Consider the following 20,336-nt stretch of genomic DNA (forward strand, 5'->3'; position numbering starts at 1 on the left):
AATTCGATTATTTGGATGACTGAGTGAATACTTTTGGCAATATAGTGTACATGTAAATTGTAAATGTGCAGCACTATTGATGTACAGCATGTACGAATGGGGTGGGGTCTTGATTATATTTTGAAATAAAATGCAGAGAAATATTTAAATATTTCTTTCGATGCCTTTTATTTAGTTTGGGAGACAATTAAACATTCAAAGGGAAAAATTACAGTTACAATCAGTTCAGATTCTCTTTGCCAGTATCGATATGCTGCATTATTATGGATGTAGCGACAGATTTTTACTTAATGTACACCAATTAGCCACAATATTATGACTGTAACAGGAGACGTAAATAACACTGACCATCTTGTGACAATACAATGTTCTGCTGGGAAACTTTTGGACATGGCATTCATTCATGTGGATGTTACTTAGACATGTAGCACCCACCTAGACCAGACCAGGCACCCCTACCCCATAGCAATGACACTCCTTGATGGCAGCAGCCATCCCCAGCAGGATGCAGCCTGACACAGACATACACACAAAAACGCTTTAGGAACAACTCAAAAAAACATGGAAGAACAAGACAAGAGTGTGATGCCTAACCTCAGATTAAGGATATCAGGAAAACAAATGAAGAGAGAAGAGTGTTTTAAAAAAGATTTAGAAAAACGTTTGGTTTATCCAGTTTAATTTTACTAAACTAAGTCAAAGGTTTTCAGTGGCACACACGAGTTGTGTTTCATGGGTGTTCCCGTGTTGTGATGTATTAACAGGCCAGGGTATTCAGCCATTTCACAAAGTGTTGTGACCTGTGTTTTGCAGCCCCAGGGGTTAAACTATAGGAGACGTTAATAAAGCATATTTGGTGTAGTGAAGACAGACATCTACAATATTCAAGCTTATTTTGCGATTTGGTGGAGCAAGGCAGTCCTGGTGTCAGAGAACATGGAGACATTTAGTGCACAGATAAACCAAAATATGCAGTTTATCTATTTATTAGTAAAATTGTATATACAAATATATTACCTTTTTTTTTTAAGCAGGGACTAGATTTTATGATCTGTTGGTTTGCAAGTTTGTGTCCTCGAAAAAACTGGCTTTACGCTAAGAAGCTGCTATGATGCAATTACTAATTTTAAACTCTAGATGGCGACACACACCTGAGTTTAAATCAACGGAGGTTAAGCTGAAGACTTGGTTGTTTTTTAGGCAAGGAGACTTTAGGGTAAGACCTGGAAGAAATCCATGCAATTCAGTGTAAAGGCCTCTGATGTGAGGGGGAAAATGATTGTGCTTGACACCACTAAATGTGACTAATGTTTTTATTTACCAGTACGACATCAGTTTCACTCTGAGAAACTGTCAATCTGTAGCAAAAATCCAGATACAAAAGTTAGTTCAAACCTGTATAAATAAGCCTTTCAACTCGTCAGTTTTGATTTAACATAATCAATGCATCAAACATTTTAGAGAAAATACAGACCACAGCTTATTTAAGTTTTTCATTTACTGACCGGGATACAGAGAAGGTTGTCTGTGAAGGTTGTCAGTCATCCAGGTCGTGGTATATCCAAAAGCGTTTAAGAAAGGCAACTGGACTTGTAGAGTTTCTTAAAAGTTCCTTGATCAGTCTTCTAAAACTCTACAAATTGCCCTTTTAACACTGGACTTTAAAAAGTGCTCAAGCTGGTTCAAACTACACACCTACTGTATATGTAAAACCCATATCTAAAAATCTTAAATCTCCTCATCCAGGTAGATAGTTATTTTCACCGGTTTAAATTGTTTCTGTTTTTCTGTAGAAAAGCAATTAATATCCTCTCCTCTGGAGACTGCTGCATAAGTAAAATCAACAGTCAAAGGCTCGTTCACACAAACACACGGAGGGTGAATGTGCCTGAATGTGTCTGGTATTCTCTTCATGGCGCCTCCTACTCCTCTCCTCCAGCTGTGGGTGAGCTGCTGCGAGGAGCACATCAACTCAGGACGTAATGGACAACTGTCTTCACCTCATTACACCAGCGTACACATACACTCTGATTGGACACTGCATGTGTGTTTGTGGAGGCAGCGTACTGTTGGTGTTCAAGTGTCTTAAATTCATAGTTTAAGTGTCAACAGCTTTCAGAGAATTAATCGTGTCTTGGGATACGTCAGATCATCAACAGCATGAATGTCATTTCAGCGTGAATTTGTTTGAAATTCAGTGGAATTTTCACTGAATCTGGTGGAAAAGGAATTCAACCCTTTTATCATGATGATGCCTCACAGAAAGAAGGTTCTGGGTTCTAATCCATTGGCCGGCTGGGTCCTTTCTGTGTGGAGTTTGCATGTTCTCCTTGTTTGTGGGTTCTCTCCGGATACTCCGGCTTCCTTCCACCATCCAAAGACATTCTCGTTAGGTACATTGGTGATTCTAAATGGACTGCAGTAGACTGGTGACCTGTCCAGAGTGTACCCCACCTTTTGCCCAATGACAGCTGGGATACGCTCCACTCCCAGACCCTCCAGAAGACAAGCGGTTACAGAAAATGAAAAAAATGAATTTGAATTCTTATCTCAATCTTTAAGAATAAATCATCATGGTTGTTGGAGAAATACCTAGAGGTCTGCATGACCAGGAGATTCCACAACACAGTCTGCTGACACATAGCAGAGACTGTGACGCATATTGTTCATACAAAATTAGCTAGCGCTGCCTCTTCTGTCACCGGTGTGTTAACATTAGTCAGCAGAAAAACTGTGGCCTGTATCCGTTTTCTTGGCAAGTTGCATTTTATGACATTTATCCAGAGACTGACTTGTTCAGAGTTTGTGTTTTGGGGTTGTTTTTGGGAAGAAACCATAGATCAACTGGCAAAAAAAAAAAAACCACACACATTAACACGGGGAGAACACACAACTCCACACAGAAACATGTAATGACGAAGATGGTGGCAGAGGTGTGTGTGAGAATCTGTAGTGCTAATCAGTGAGCCGCTGTGCTGTCCTGAAGATGAAGAGGGGGATAGGTATAGAAGGGTGAGGATGAGGAGGGCGTCGTGGGTTCCTTGGGGGAGATGAAGGAAAGGTTGGATTAATGAACCGAGAGTAGAAAATAAGAAGGGAAGGTGTGAGGGCGGTGGAGGGTAATGTGTTTGGAACAAAAGGATGCCATGCCGTTGAAAATTATCAATATACAAGGGTCTGAATTCCAAGACAACCCAAAAATCAAAGTGAAAAAACTTCTGAAACTGCTTAATTTTAATTGCAGCAACTCTAAACGGTACTCAGTAGTTTGTATGGACCCTGCGTGCTTGTATGCATACATGATGGATAGTGTCCTGGGGTATCTTCTCTCAGATCTGGACCAGGGCATCACTGAGCTCCTGGACAGTCTGAGGTGCAACCTGGACCAAAACATAATGACTCTATTGGAGTTAGGTGAGGTGAGCCTGGGGGCCAGTCAGTGGTAGCAATTCCTTCATCCTCCAGGAACTGCCTGCATACTCGCACCACATGAGGCCAGGCATTGTCGTGCACCAGCAGGAACCCAGGACCCACTTCACCAGCGTAGGGTATGACAGTGGGTCCAAGGATTTCATCCCAATACCTAATGGCAGGGTCAGAGCGTCCCTCCATGGATATGAATCCCTGGGCCATCACTGACTCGCCACCAAAGAGATTATGCTGAACGATGTTGCAGCATAATATACTCTACGTCTTCTCCAGACCCTTTCACATTGGTCACATGTGCTCAGGGTAAACCTGCTCTCATCTGTGAAAAGCACAGGGTGCCAGTGGCAGACCTGCCAGAACAACTCTGTGTTCTATAGCAAATGCCAGTGGAGCTCCACGGTGCCGGGCCGTGAGCACAGGGCCCATTAGAGGACGTTGGACCCTCAAACCACCCTTCTCTCATCTGTTTCTGAAGCTCATGTCGTAGGATCCTGGTCGTCCTTGCACAGGAGCAGATACCGGTCCTGCTGATGACTTGAGGACCTTCTATGGCCCTGTCCAGCTCTCCTATAGTTACTGCCCGTCTCCTGGAATCTCCTCCATGCTCTCGAGACTGTGCTGGGAGACACAGCAAAACTTCTGGCAATGGCACATATTGATCCTGGAGGGGGTGGACTGCCAACCTGTGCTCCTTCTGTAGGGGTGCAAGTATCACCCCATGCTGCCAGCAGTGGCACTGACCCTAGCCAAATGCAAAACTAGTATAGAGGATGGAAAAAACATCAGTGGCCTCCACTTGTAAAAACCATTCCTGTTTTGTGGATAGTCTCATTGTTGCTCCTCTGGTGCACCTGAAGCAACCCCATCTGCTACTCAGCTGACCAGATCAATACCCCAGAAGTTGAATTGACTTGATACTTTAAAAACCATCATGGATGAACATGTGAGGTATCATGATTCTGTTTTGCAAAACATTTAGGTGAAGGTGACAATTAAAAAAGGCACAGCAGAGACTTTCCTGAGGACTCTAAAGAACAACCACTTTTCCCAGAGTGTCCTTTTACCGATGGTCCATAGAGAGCATCCTCACTTACTGCATCTGCGTGTGGTTCTCAAGCTGCATTACAGCAGACAGGAAGGCGCTCCAGAGGGTCGTCACCACAGCCCAGAGGATCATCGGCTGCCCCATACCCTCTTTACAGGAACTATACAACTCCCGCTGTCTGAGGAAGGCCCAGGCGATACTTAAGGACACGACCCACCCCGGACACTCACTTTTTGAACGGTAGACGGCTCAGAACACTGAAGGCCAGTACAAACAGACTGAGGAATGGCTTCTATGCAAGAGCCATAATCACATTGAACAACTCGAACATTAAAGAAATGATAATGTGAACTGTGCAATAATTCATACAATAACTATCATAATGTGCAATACATCTGTGCAATAATTTCATATGTGCAAATGTGCAATAATTTCTCACAAACAAGCGCAATAATTTCATGTGATGTGCAATAACAGTGACATTATGTGTGAATGAGGTTGTCATGTCATGTTAGTGCTTATAGTTTTGTACATATTTTTTATTCTAGTTTTTTACATTTCCAATACTACGGCACCTAAGAGGGACCTCAGGTCACCTTAATTTCATTATACCTGTACAATGACAATAAAGACATTCTATTCAATTCTATTCTATTCTATTATTTGTTCTTAAGCTGATTCTCATCACAAAAATAAAAAAGTCACTTCCTTAATTTAAATTTTCATCAAGTGATCACGATTAATTTTGTCTCTGTAAAAACAAATGTCAAATCAAATATGTGCATTTTTTAATTAATATTTTAGATTTACAAAAAAATCAAAAAAAGTCCAACTGATGGTTTAGGATCAGTAAAGTAGGGTGTTGGATTTCACACAATCTGTTTCTGTATCCCACTCAAATTTTGTTCTCCTCCTCCTCCACAGCTCTCCTCTCCCTCATTTAACACCGTTCCTCCTGTTTTCCCACCTCTGCCTGTGTACCCACCTCCTTCTGTCATCCCTCTTCTACCTCCTCACCTCTTGAGTCATTTATTTTCCATTTGCACTGGCTTTTAATTAAACCAGAACTCTTCTTCTTCTTCTTCTCCTCCTTGTCTCTAGAATCATTCATCATTTCCCACTCACTCCGCCCGCGACATTTCTCTTTCCCCCTGTTCCCCCTCGACGTTCTCCCACCTTTTGCCTATCGCCACCCACGCCTCAGCCCCGACCAGACCCCGCCTCCCCCCCACCTCCCCCCACTCCCCACTGGATATCAATCAGAATCTATCACTCCACCTATTCCTGCTGCCTTTGTGTCAGAATTCACAGGAACTTCATCAAATGGGAAACTGTTTCATTGTTACATCGAACCCCTCGCTGTGTGTGCGCGCATGTTTGTGTGTGTTGAGCCTGTGTGGCAGAATTAATGGAATGCACACGTCTTCGGCACCCAGCGTCACACACACACACACACACACACACGCACAACAACCACTCCCTCCCTCCCACCCCATCTCCATCACCACCACCATCACACACACACACACACGCACCCGTACACACATTAGGGTGTTAATTGTTGTGATAACACCTTCCAATAACAAGGCTCTAATTATCAACATGTTTGGCTGTTGGAGTGTGTATCTGGCACTTGTGTACGGATCATGGGGTGAGCGTGTTTGCGTGTGTGCCAGTGTGAGGTGTGGCACCAGGGGAAGAAGGTTTGATGATTTTGAAATATGCCGCTGTGTGTGTGTGTGTGTGTGTGTGTGCACGCGTGTGTGTGTGCACGCGTCTGTGTGTGTGCGTGTGCCTGTGTGAGGGGTGTACGCTCTCGTGCGCGGGGTGATGATGTCTCAGTCTCAGTCCACATTAGCATATGACAAGGGCTCTTTTGTTGTTCGGTTAATTGCAAATCCTCAATTTCGGAGACGACACCGCTGCAGTGCATACAGTGCGTCGCAGACACTCATGGAAAATTAACAGACCTTTGTCACTTGTTTAACAGATAGCACGTAAAATACGCTTCAGTCCTCGGGGCCTTCACGCCGCCCCGGAGCGCAGGATTTAAAGAAATGCGTTAACATATACGGCTTCCAGAGGTCCAGAAAGGTAAATGCAGAACACTCACGAGGGTTCATCTTAGTTAAGTATATTTTAATAAGAAGGAGTATTTGACCTTTGGACTACGTATTCAACCAGTTAAAGTTCTGATCTAACTTAATGCAAAACTCACATGAGCGTATGTGCATAAAAATGCCACGACTGTACACCGGTCAGCCGCAACATTATGACAATACATCTTGTGACATTACAATGTTCTGCTGGGAAACTTTTGCACCTGGCGTTCATTCGTATGGATGTTACTTAGACATGTAGCACCCACCTAGACCAGACCAGACACCCCCACCCCATAGCAATGACACTCCTTGATGCTTGGCAGCAGCCATCCCCAGCAGGATGCAGCCTGACACAGTCACACACACAAAAACGCTTTAGGAACAACTCAAAAAAACATAACAAAAGGTGTTGACCTGGCCTCCAAATTCACTAGATCCCAAACCGATCAAGCATCTGTGGGATGATCCACAGAGGCCCCTCCCCTTAACCCATAGGACCCAAAAATTCTGTTTCCAGATATCACAGGACACCCTCAGAAGGCCCATGTCCATTCTCTGATGAGTTGCAACTGTTTTGGAGGCACAAGGGAGACCTACACAATATTAGATAATGTTATGCCTGATCGGTGTATATGCATGAAGCTGCTCTGTCAATTTATTTAATGAGTGGACGTCAGCTACAAAATGCAGGAATAAGTGCAAGTGAAATAACTTTGTAACAGGCTTGTTGTATTTCCACTGTTCACTTTGAGATTTTGTGCAAAAAAAAGTTGCACAATTGGTGCCTTGATTACTTTGTAAATTCAACTCTCATGAAATAACGGTGCAGTGTTTTGGAGTCCGAAGTCACTGGAGATCCTGGACAGTTTTTATGTTCAGTACCTGAAGCAAGTCCCAGTCTTTATTTCAACCCACGACCTGTTTTTATTCATTTTTCACTATGTGTGCATTCAGTCTGACATTGGCCCTCAGCGTGATTTTGCCAATGCGTCAGTGGTGCCAATGCAGAACAGAGCACAATGAAATAAACAAGTCCACAACACTACGTTATCTGCACTGGTTAATCTATATACACAGTCAAGCTCACATTAAATTTGCCTGATTTCTTTGCAGAACTTTAAGACGTCAGTGAAAATTCTAGGAGTTGTTGTACCATTTCTTTGCAGGGTTAAACTCCCTTATTAAAAATGTCTTGTTTGTCCAAACGGTTGGTCCTGACATGCACACACCAATATGTAGAAATACCGTGCACAGACATGAGATCATGCTGCCAATAAGAAAACTTGAAATTCAAACATTCTTTAGGATAAAGAGGTTGGCTGTCTGATCCTGGCTACCTGACAGAATGGCAGGCTGGTTTGATGGCTGCTAAGCTGCTTGAGGTGTACTGAGCAGACAGCTGGTTGCTTTCCTGGCTGGCTGACTGCTTGACTGGCTGCTGGCTGACTGATTGGGCGGCTGGCTACTTGCCTGCCTGGTTGGTTGTCTGGCTGACTGGCTGGCTGCGTGCCTGGTTGGCAGGCAGGCAGCCTCAGCTGTGTCCCAAGCCAAGCCCCTACGCCCCACCAGATCTTAATTGGGTTAAGTTTGTCCGCCACAGATAACACTTCCTCTTTCTTCTGAGAGTACGAAAACAAAAAAATGGCCTGGCACTAATGACGGTCTTTAACTGGGCTCTTTTCTGTTTAGGTGGAGGGAAATTAGGAAGAAGGGGGTGAGTTCCCTGCAGAGGGAGATCATCGGGGGAAACACGGCATTGTTAGGAGCTTAGCGCTCAATGAGAACGAAGAAAGAAGGAGAGCGAAAGAAAGTCGATTTGGTTTGCGTTGCAGTGCTGTCACATTGCCACCGTTTCTTTTTATCAGCCCCTTATGTGCAAACCTGAGAGATGGAGACACACTGGAGCAAGGCATTGTTGTATGCATGCACGCAGGTTACACACACGTACATGTACTATTTCTCACTTTTTCATTCCAAACTAACACAGAGAAATGGTTCTCGGCCGCACCACGTACTTCAGCAGACAAATACAACTTCAGTTTGACAAAAGTGTGTGAAACGATGTCCAAGGATGCCGGTCTGGTGGTGATGGATGGAGAATCTCAACGAGTCACAATGATTCTTCAAACTGTCAAATAAAAGAGCTGAGGTTCTGCCTGGCTCTTTATTAAAAATAGGACGAATTAAACGTTTTATTTCTTGCCTCTTAACTTTTGAATTCAGGACAGAAGAGGACGCAGTTTAGTTTTTTTTTAGAGAGTACAAAATTAAATTTAAAAATAGCAGTTTTAAAGGTGACAACAACATGTGTGCTTGTCCTCGAGGGACAGTAGCTACACCCAGGGTAACATCCCATACTTAAAGCAAACGGCTGACATTTAGGATAATACGCCTTTTCTCTGTGTTGCCAGAAATTAGAAAAGGGGGCTGAAACCACTTCCTTATGTGCCTGTCACCTACCTTGATGTAAAGATGGGTAACGTAATGCAGGGAAACGCAATGGCAGAATGAAAACATGAGGTCACAGAGATTATCAACATTTTCCTCAGGCAAATAAAACTGCAAAGAAACTACAACTAAATTACAACATATTCATTTACAATCCACTTCTGCCATTTCAGCAAACAGCGTACAGTTCATGGACTCAGGCCTTACCTGAGCTGTTCACATGGACTCTTTTGTGAACACGGTAAACACGACCCCATTTCAAGGCGGCGTAAGGTGTGTCTGGACCAGGGGTGTCCAACATATGGCCACGCGGACCAAAACCGGCCCACCAGAAGGTCCAGTCCGGCCCGAAGCATGAATTTGCCGGTGGTGATGATGAAAGCGCGAAAATGACGTTAGAAGACATTACCTGCTATTTTTCAATTATAAGTAACTCCTACTTTGTCCACTAGGGGTCACACACTGAGACCCAGAACTAGAACTAAACCGCAGTTTGCAGCAATGCGTCGAAATTGCTCTTATTTTTCTCGAGAAATATCAGGTGGTTTGTAAAATATTTTGTGAATGGATAGTTCGATTAGTTAGATAATGTATCTGTACTTCTTTGCACTAAAACAAAGGGAAACATTTGGAGCCGTCGTTATTTAGACAGTGTTGGGCTAGCTTGTTGTGGTGCATGCTAAGCTAAGCTAACTTTCTGCTCATACACAAGAGAGTTATAAATCTTCACATGTAGGCATGTAAGTTTTGGCAAGAAAGCATTATTATTTTAAACATGTATATATAGTATATACTGTATAATCCCACTGAATAATCAGAAAGAGCGACTAAATTTACATCGCACAGACACGTCCAATCCAACTGGACGTGTTCAGACAAGTAAAAGGGACTTAAAAATGTTAATGAATCCCCATTTTATTCGTTAGTTTGAAACCCTGAGTCTTTATTTGCTAGAGGGGCCCTCAACCATATCAGCACGAGCACCACAACTAAATCCCTGTTGTCAACGTCCTTCATCTGCATGAGATTCATCATCATTATCACCATCACAAGCACTGATACTCATCATCAATAACCACACAAATGAAAACCGTGATCATGATCAAAGCGTCTCAGGCAGTAAAATCATAATCATCATCATCATCATCATCATCATCATCGTCACCACCATCCTTCTTCAGAGTCTTTACAGACAGCTGTCTCATAAATATACGCGCTGATGCCTCCGCAGAAGACCTTGCGGTTGGCAAGTGAAGCCGTGTGTAAATGAACGGGCTTCACAAATGCTCAAAACAAATATTAAAATTGGTGTTGATCTTTTTTTTTTTTTTTTCTTCCTGTGTCTCCACGCTGAATATTTATTAATAAGTAACCGCAGGCTAAATGTTCTCCCTCGTTTTCACCTTTAGATCAGATAATGAATGTAGCCCACACACACACACACACACACACACACACCACACGCTAATGCCCCCTGTGAGCACAACACATTTGTGTATTTATATCGCGTGCGTGTATCTATATGTATCCATAAATCCAGTGAATTGAAATTCGGGTGAGTTTAGAATAATGCAGAAGCGTGATTTGCGCCGACGCTACTACCTGCATGATAACTTTGAATTACTCAGAGCGCAACAGTGAAATGCATGAACACACACGCGTGCACTTTTAACCTTTCACTGTGCTCCTGGCCCACATTAAGTGGAGACAAAAGAACGCGGCGTTGTATTCGTATTTAAATCAGTTATGTGTCTAATTATTCCATATAAAAATAGACGATAACTAGGGCAAAAGCAACGAGACGGAACACTGTTGTCTGCAGAGGGGAGACCTAGTGGAGCTGGCGAGAGTTCAACACAGCAGAAGACATAGAGAGAGAGAGAGAGAGAGGGAGAGAGATGCAGAGGCAGGGAGGGAGGGATAAAGGAAGACAGGGAGACAGTGTGCTTTAGGCAGCATAAATATAACATGAACTCTATCCGCTAGTGGCAGGCAAGCAAGCAGTACAATGGGCCCATGTTCAGGAGCACTTTGTAAGGGTGTGGAGAATAGACCGCAGCACCTTCTCACCTCAGGAATATCAGGCTTTGACACCTGGGAGACATAGAGAGTACAAGAGAGAGAGTGTGTGTGTGTGAATGAACTCCACAGGTTCACGCTGATGTGGAGGCCTCAGCAGTGTCCAAAGCCTGACTCTGCACCGTCAGCTTCTAATTCTAGTTTTCGCTAAGGACGCTCACACCCTGCTCCGTGTTGTCATTGATGATATTTCCCACGGTGCACATCCACCACGTAGTGCCTTACTGCAAATGGTTCCTTCTTTCCCCCACATTTCACTACGTATTCAGGCTGATAGGAGATCCCAGCTGCAGTTTGGTTGTCTCAGTTAAAGCAGCTGCAGTATCAGTTTGTTAAGCCTTTCACGGATCCTGTTTGTGAAGGTTTCCCCTCATTTGCCATTTTAATTGGTCTGCTAACCACCAACCAGAAGGTTCTTGCCTTTTCTCAATCCCAACTTCTTAAGTTACTGTTGCCAAGTTAAACAAACCATGTCATTCTCATAAAAATGTTGAAAATCCAGAGACGGGTGTCCAAACCTTTTTCATTGAGGGCCAGATGCAGAAGGAAGGACTGGGCCACTCAGTTGAGGTACATCGCCACACCTCCAGTGTATGACGTTTAGCAGAATCAAATAAAAGGCGAGAGGTGGGGTACACCCTGGACAGGTCTCCAGTCTATCTCAGGGCTGACACAGAAGGACAGACAACCATTCACACTCACACCTACGGCCAATTTAGAATCACCAGTGAACCTAACGGGGATGTCTTTGGACGGTGGGAGGAAGCCGGAGTACCCGGAGAGAACTCTTGCAGACACAGGGAGCCTGAACCTTCGAACCCAGAACCTTCTAGCTGTGAATCATCAGTGCTAACCACCACGCCCCTGTGCCGCCTGCTTCACAAACTGTTAAACCTAAATAGTATAATACAATCAAGTGGAAGTTACACATGTGGGCCATATTCGATTATATTTTTAGAATTTGCATTTGCATTTGCAATTAAATAAAACATGCACCAACTGTGGCCCGTGGTTTGGACAACCCTGGTCTAGAGGTAGTTTTAGCAACCGTGCTAAACTTGTTTCGGAAGAATCCCAATTACGTTTTAAATGCTTTAAATGGTACAGAATGTTTCTCTATGGGAATTGAACCTCACATGGCTGTGGTTTCTCTGACCCAGCAACAGCAACATATGAAATTAGGACATGACAAGGGTAGAAGCCGTGTGGTTGGTGGTCAGCAGACCACTCAGGGCCAACAAAGGGTTTCCTAACTCTACTCTTGACATGTGGACAATGAGCGCTACCTCTGGTGCTGACAGCTGCTTATTTTCACCTCCGACGTGGGGTGAAAATCTCTCTGTCATGAAAAGAGGAAGGGAAACGTGCACTATGAATAATAATAGTGAAGAAAAAGATAAGATAATCCTTTATTTATCCCACAGTCGGGAAATGGAACTGAACAGAGAATTTGGGGGCCCACCTTCTCCTTCACCTCTGCAGAAGCGATCAGACGCTGTGTGCACAATTGTTGGTTTTGGGTACACAAAAATTCACAAAAATGTCAGGTGCCTCAGTTCCCGTGGAGGAGGATCACAAGCACTTTAGCTGAAACATACGGATCTCTTCACGCTATCCTTCTCACCGTGGGTGCACCCTGACCGACTGACTGCCGTAAGAGAGCGACCATCAGCCCTGGAGATGTGCTTGATTTTTAAACATGTGTTCGTGCAGTCAGCCGGCTGCGTTGTGAAAGTAATTGTTCACATACTTGCTGGCGCTCTGCGTGATAACTGGAATTATAGAACTTCTGTATTCACTTAAAGCATTACTTTAAGTGCTGGTGATTGACAAAACTGCTGCTGATTGGTGGACAAAACATCTGTTTTCGTCATACTCGTGAATTAAAGGCCTCAGACTTGTTTCCATTTATTTTTCCAGCTTTAGTCGTCAACTCCACGCTGCCTCTTCTGTTTCTTGTGACTATTGCATCATGTGGACACATGCAGATGCAGTATACATGAGGCAGCCATCATGCTCACATAAAGGTTTAGTTAAAAGCATGTATATATGTGACCTTACAGCTACAAGGGTAAGAACTACCCCTGGTGGTACAGAACGTTTCTCTGTGGTAACTGAAACTCACATTGCTGTGGTTTCTCTGACCTAGCAACAGCAACATATGAAATCGAGACGTGACACCAGACTGGCATAACATTATGACCACCTTCCTAATATTGCGTAGGTCTCCCTTGTGCCTTCAAAACAGTTGTAACTCATCAGAAAATGGACATAGGCCTTATGAATGTTTCCTGTGGTGTCTGCCAACAAAATGTTGTTAGTGGGGGCCTTTGAGGGGAGGGGCCTCTGTAGATCATCCCACAGATACTTGATCAGTTTGGGATCTAGTGAATTTGGAGGCCAGGTCAACACCTTGTGCTGTTCTTCATGTTTTTTTTTTAGTTGTTCCTAAAGCGTTTTTGTGTGTGTGCCTGTGTCAGGCTGCATCCTGCTGGGGATGGCTGCTGCCATCAAGGAGTGTCATTGCTATGGGGTGGGGGTGCCTGGTCTGGTCTAGGTGGATGCTACATGTCTGAGTAACATCCACACCAATGAATGCCAGGTCCAAAAGCTTCCCAGCAGAACATTGTATTGTCACAAGATGGTCAATGTTATTCACTTCTGGTCGGCGTATATTCGTTTTGAAACTTTCATGTGACACCATCAGCTACATCTTGTATCTCAATTGAATTCTACATGTATGAACTATCCACCACTATGTGTGACCGTGTGGGAGGAAAAAAAACAACGGCCTTCATTCTGTGTTGGCCGCTGCATTATTCGCTCCAAACCTCGTGTGGTTTTGACGACATGACCTTAAGCTGCGTGCTAGTGTTGAAGTGCTAACGCTGTTTTGTTTTAGAGTGCATTCCTCACAGAGTCTTGGAAGGAAAGAGATGAAAAAGGTTTCCTAAATAATACAAAACGCAGAAGAGGGTGCATACAAGATTCATACAATATTCACACATTGTGTCGACCAAATTTGCCATGAGACTTAATAGCTTTAAAAGACGAGGGAAAACACAATTAATGCTAATTAAACACAGATTTACAGCATTCCTCTTTGCTGTAAATTTAGTTTTTCACGCTCACTGCAGAAAGTCTGAGCTGGACAATATCACCCATCTTATTAGAATCCTTGAAGGTTTTTTCTCTTTCAGCCTCTGCAGTAGTACCTCGTGTTTCTGGTCATTAGAAAACATGTGACTCATCATACCTCAGATCTAATGTAAACCACATTAAAAGCAGAACTTACGGCGCACCGTGGCAACTTGTGTATGCACGGACGGATCAAAGGTGGCTTTTTTTTTCTTTGTGTAACCACAGCAACACGTGCAGAATGCGTTTATGAAAATACACACACTTCTGGCACCTTATTTTCTGTCACATTCCACATTATGTAAAACCGACTGCTGTTAAGGTATGAAATCTTTAAGCCAAATCCCCATTTTGGGGCTGTAATTCTACATCTGCCCCCGGTTTATTCCATTGATGTCCTGTCTGTATCAATTCCCACTGCATGTCTGTTGGCCCGACTTATTCAGTGGCTGCTACTTGATGTGCTCTTGTTGTGCGTATAAAAAAAACCCCAAATCCGTGCGGAGATGACAGAGGGTGTAATCGCCAGCTATGTGATTCAACAATACGACCCTTAGAAGCCTTTCAGAGTGGGGCCTGTCCTTGACCCTTAAGGAGCTTGTAATGTGGGCTTTTTTCCCACTCTTTGTATTTACCGGCAGAAATGAGGAGGGGGGAGACGGGGGAGGAGGGAGGACCAACCACCGAGTGAGGGCTTTTGCCCCTTCGTGCCAGCGGCAGTCACACTGGGGGAGCTTTACATGAGCACACACATCCAGAAACCCACACATGGGTCTCCTGGCGTGCGCTCATTTCATTTGGAAGGAAGGGTGAAGATTGGAGGGTGAGGCAGAAGGGAGGGGAGACGGGGAGGACAGAAACAAGAGCCTCCCCACCTTCCCCAACCCCAGCATGGGGCTGGGGGGGTCAATCTTAAAGGCTGCTCTGTTACTCCATGGGAGGACGGGGTGGGTAGGGGAGGCTCAATCTGGGGTCCTGCTGGCCAGCGCGGGGAGCTCCACGTTACCCAGCTATCCATGACAACCAGAGAGAGAGAGAGAGAGAGAGAGAGACAGGAGAGGGAAAGTCAGAGAGACAGCGAGGGAACATGGAAAAGCTCAGCTGCGGTCAGAGAGCGCTCGGCTGGAGCAGAGAGTGAAGAACAAAGCACCCAGTGATTTTCATTTTTCCCCCTCTTTGTCTGCTTTAAATTGTCCACAAACGTGTCCCTCTTTTCTTCACTGGAAATGAATGGAGCTTTAAAGAAGACACACAAAAACACACACACGCATGCACAAAAGCACACACTGTAGCTAACTGAATCTCTTCTGTATACAGTAAGTCAAATGATTCATTTCCACTGTGAAAGCAGAGGAATGGCGTCTTCTCGGTGGAGCACAGGCAAAATCCTGCATGCACCAAAGAAAAGGGCAACACAGGACACAGAGATGTTTATAAGGAAAACGGCTACGCAGGCGTTTCTATTACACTACCGCCACCAAAAGGGCCCGCGCTCGCGACCGGATAGGGCAGCAGACATTTCCCGCGGCCTCGATCCAAAGTGCGGAAAATGTACATTATGCGCGGATAGGTTCTGCTCAGTTTAAGTGAATAGGCTTAAACCAATCCTGTCAGAAACTGTAGTGGAGGGACTAATCCGTCACAAATAAGCAAAAACGATAAACCCTCCAAGTGAAATAAATAAATGCGGGCATGGAAAATTGAAAAATGGCAGAAATTACAAAATGATGCACAAAATCCTGTGAAGAAATTTTATGTAGGAAATGGATCGTTGCTGTGTTCATGCTTCCTGCAAGCTGGCGCAGCGTTGTCTCACCGTCTTAAACTGTCTTCTGCATTTACTGACTATGACATTAGAGGTGAAGATGTGTTACTCTGCAAAACATCACATTTGAACTGTCAATAAAGTCAATAAAGAGAACTGGCATTTAGGTCCTATTCATTGTCTCTGTTATATGAGGAGAGGTATGCACATCTGAAATGCTTTTATATTCAGTGCAGAATTATGATTGTTCAGATTAAGATTAATGCACGGTTTTTCTTTTTCTTGTTAGTGATACAAGGGCCACGAATAAATGTATATTTCCAGATTTTACACTGATGTAAGCCTCCGCTGCTATAAATGTCACATTTGGACTCATTTAGATGAAGTCATGTTGCACAACTTGCTCAGCCAATTAAAACAAATGCATTAGAGGGGAGTTTTGCAACTTTTCCCTGACCTCAGCTTGTGACCAAAAAATTGCAACAGCATGGGCACAGCACGTGTTCGTCATCCAACAGCTGCTCAAATGTTGGACGCATTTAAAAAAAAAAAAAATTAGGTGGCAAAGGAATAGAAAGCTGGAAAACTAACCCAACTCTATATAACACCAGCTATTTGTCTGCACACTTAAAACTTCACAACCTCTTCCATGCGTCACTTCAATCCAACTCCACATTTTCCCTCTGTCTCCTTCCCCTGTATTCTCAGAGTCCCTGTTGTAGTTGTGCCGCTTGGCCACAGCTGGGCGCTGTTGCCTAAGTCTCCCCCTGCCTCCCCTCTCTCTCTCCCTCTCTCTCTCTCCGTCAGCCCAGCCTGCCTCTCTCCTGCCTCTCTGCCTCAGCCAACCCGGGCTGTGCCGAGCTGCTCCCTGCGGGATCAGAGCGCTCCCCCGCCGGGACCCTTCTCTCACATCCCCCTGCTGGGACGCGGCTACATTTCCAGCCAAGCACTGCCTGCCTTGGCTTTATTATGTGTGTCTGCGCCGCAGCCCCGCCAGCAGAGGCAGGCAGAGGAGGAGGAGGGAGACTGGTAGCCAGAGTCAGGACAAAGAAAAAGCAGGGAGACAGAGGCTAGCGAAGGGTTAGACTATTAGAAATATTAGGCTGCTATTAATACCGCCGGTAGGACATTGGGAAATATTAAACAAAAAGAAAGCGTGGGTAGTAAAAGCAGCATTCCCCTCGGGGTGGAGATGCAGGGGAAGAGCGCTATGTCCATGCCACCAGACCACCACCACCAGTGCCTAGTGTAGAATAGCGGGACGGAACACAGGAGGCAGGTCGGTTCGGTCGGTTCCTGGAGGGAAAAGAAAAACAAAACAGACTGAAATAGTTTCGATAAACTAAAAAAAGAGGGAGAGAGAGCTCCGGCGGAGACGAGAGAAGCGCAGAGGGAAGAGAAGCCGCGGTTCATTTTGAAAGCAGTTCCCCCAAAACACTCTCGTCGCCTCTGCTCACCTGGACCGTCACGTACCGCTTGTGGCACCGCCGCCGCCGCCAAACCACCACCACCACCACCACCACCGCCGCCTCGCACTCGGACGGCGCCGCTGCCGTCACTTTTCCTCAACACGGCGCGGGACCTGCTCAGGTGTTCGCCGCGCGCGTGGGTGGCAGCTCGCGCCCCGGTCTGCTAGCGCTGGAAGAAGTCGGAGCAGCGCGAGCCGCTCGGGCTGCACCGGAGAAGGAGGAAAAAAAAAAAGAAAAAAAAAAAAAAACGCGTGCAGGAGGGGAGAAGAGGAAAGAGAAGAGGCGAAAACAACAAGCGGCGGCGCCGGAGGAGCAAGAGGGGGCCACCCGACGGGAAGTTGCTCCCCGTTTATTCTACAGGTTGCGTGTGCGCCCTAGCGAAGACGACGCACCGAGAGTGAGCACCGCGCGTCGCTTCCAAAGCCGCCTCGCTCCCGGCGCGTTTGCTTGTTGTCGTCGCCGGACTTAACGGCCGCTTCTCACTCAGAGACTGAAGCTGCCGCATTGCAACAGGCGAAGAAGCAGCAGAGAAGTGGAGAGTAGTGGGAGGAGGAGGAGGAAAGACAACCCGGCTGTGTCCGTGTGTATGGTTAACTGAAAACACGGAACGGAACAAAAAAGAAACAATTCAAGAATAACAATTAAAAAGAGAAGAAGAAGAAGAAGAAGAGCAGAAATGTCGAGACGAAAACAGGCCAAACCGAGATCCGTTAAAGGTAAGAAAACAGTTTGTTTGTTTCCTCATGTGAACGCACACTTCTCTCAAACTCGACCAAAAACACAACCAAAGGCTTTCACGCTCAACTCTGATGACCTGTTTTAGCTAATTTAATTTAATTTTCCCCAAAAGGGCTGTAAGCTGCCTGAACTACGGAGGCAAATTGTGTCTCTCGCAGTAACAATTAGAGAGTTAGCTCAGCTTTATTGTTGCCTCGCTAATTGTTTGTAATGGGACACTGTTAAAAATGATTAAGTGAGATTAGAGCTGAGTTTTACTCTCCGGTAAATGTGTCAGAAATAAGACGGCGGTTTAATTTCTCTTTCCGCTGGTGCACTTGGCTAGTAATGGGTTTCAATTAGCTGCCACACTGTCGGGTCAACGTGATGCACTGCTGTATGGTTTTTCCTGACAGCGTGGGTCGTTCTCTCCACCAACTTGTTGTAATTCGGCTGGTTAAAGGGTCCATGTAATCTGGATTATCTCCATGTTTATGGTGCATTGCACTCGTTTCACACTGCACACTGCTGTTTTGCTTTAGCGGGTCTGACAGTTTGACCCCAAATCAAGTCACTTTGCACTGCACACACACATATGTCTGTAGAGTCCCAGTGTGTATTTGCACATGAAAAATAATCACCAAAATGTGGCTTAGATTAAAATTTTAACCACCTGTGTTCCCCTTATGCGTCCCACAGATGCATTTTGGTTGATATTTTTGATTCCTTTTCTCAAAGGTCAAAAATGTGCCGTCCTACTTTAAAACTGTGCCCACATGCAGCCCCTCAATTCACTCTTTCATTTTGCCCAAAATCTTAGAGGATTTTGCAAATCCTCGCTTGAAAACAAAGTATTAATTTTGCAAAAGGAAGCCTCGGTTTTCCCTCCCCTTTTTATCATAAAATGGTATTCATTGCAGTGCATGGGTGAGTGGGCATCATGCATGGGGGCATGTGGCGTCCTTGGCCTTCGTGTTTCCTTTATGGGACCCAGATGGGCAACGGGACGGGGCTGACCATGTGGTCGCCACCCCCTCCCCCATTTCCTCCAACCACGCAGGCTTTCCCTTTCCTGTGACTATCCAGGAGGCGAGCGGATTTCTGACGGTCATCTGAACCGATTGGCTGGTTTGATTCAGCCGCGTCGATGCGCCTTCGGGATCTGAGGCTGAGCCCGTTTCATCCGAGGTCGGGTGAGATTCATTTTGTCAGCAGTAGGGGAGGCTACGTATGCCACACAGGAAGTACTGACAGAATGTGTTAGCGCGCTCTCTTGGGAGTACGTTTGTGGATGTACTGTCTATCACTGCGGGCCCCTATGTGCGGGAAAACTGTTTAAGGCAGTTGTTTTTTCAGCTCACTTCACAGTGCGGGGAACAGTGTTGTCACGGGGAAGGGGATATATTGTCAGTGACAGCCTACAGATTCCACAGCCTCCTCAGGAATCTACTGTAAAGTCAGTTGAGTCATGCAGCCCGTCTCTATATCTATAATAAAAACTGAATTGTTGTGGAACAAATACATGATATCAATTCTTACATATCCCATAAAGGACATCTCCAAAACTGAAACTAGCTCTTCTGACGTTTATTTTTCAAGTATCCTGTCTCATGATCTTTACAACATAGATTGTTATCACTGCTTCTTGCACTTTTCATAAAGCAGTGGTATTAAGATAGCTGTAAAAACAGCTAGACGCCCGTGTGCAGGCACTCTTTGCTAATCTTGGCCTGTGAATAGCGGATGACTAATCTTTGTGCAAAACAAGAACGCAACCCCCGTGCGCGTGTTGCCACAACGATCGTAAGCAACAGCTTGCTGACGCTAAATAATGGCAAGTTTCTGCTGTATGAGTATCCGGTCGATTTCCATTCAATCAGGACGTGAAAGACGGTTTGAACGTGGTAGTTATTGCCCCCTGCTGCGGTGATGTTGATACCCAGTGCAGTTTGTCAGAGAATAAATCAGCCGCCGTGGACCAGTGAATCTGTCCGCCGCTCCTCCATCATTCCTGTACGAGTGTGTGTTTGTGCGTGCTTATCTATATTTCTTGTGTTTGTGTTGAAAGCTGTGTGTGTGTCTGTGTGTGTGTGTGTGTGTCGCTGGTCTCAGCAGCCTGGATAACCAGAGCTTAGCTTTAGTCA

At 45.1% G+C, this 20,336-nt stretch overlaps 1 protein-coding gene across 1 annotated transcript in view; it reads left to right on the forward strand.

The window, feature by feature from the left end:
• Window positions 1-16,342: 16,342 nt before the first annotated feature.
• Window positions 16,343-20,336, forward strand: part of znf423 (zinc finger protein 423) — a 137,898-nt gene continuing 133,904 nt past the window's right edge. Inside the window, exon 1 of the mRNA XM_084555210.1 lies at window positions 16,343-18,191. Coding sequence (XP_084411336.1) covers window positions 18,152-18,191 — 40 coding nt within the window. The 5' untranslated portion in view covers window positions 16,343-18,151. The remainder of the gene's footprint in view (window positions 18,192-20,336) is intronic.

Source organism: Chelon labrosus (assembly GCF_963514085.1).
Source record: "Chelon labrosus genome assembly, chromosome: 11".
NCBI lineage: Eukaryota > Metazoa > Chordata > Actinopteri > Mugiliformes > Mugilidae > Chelon > Chelon labrosus.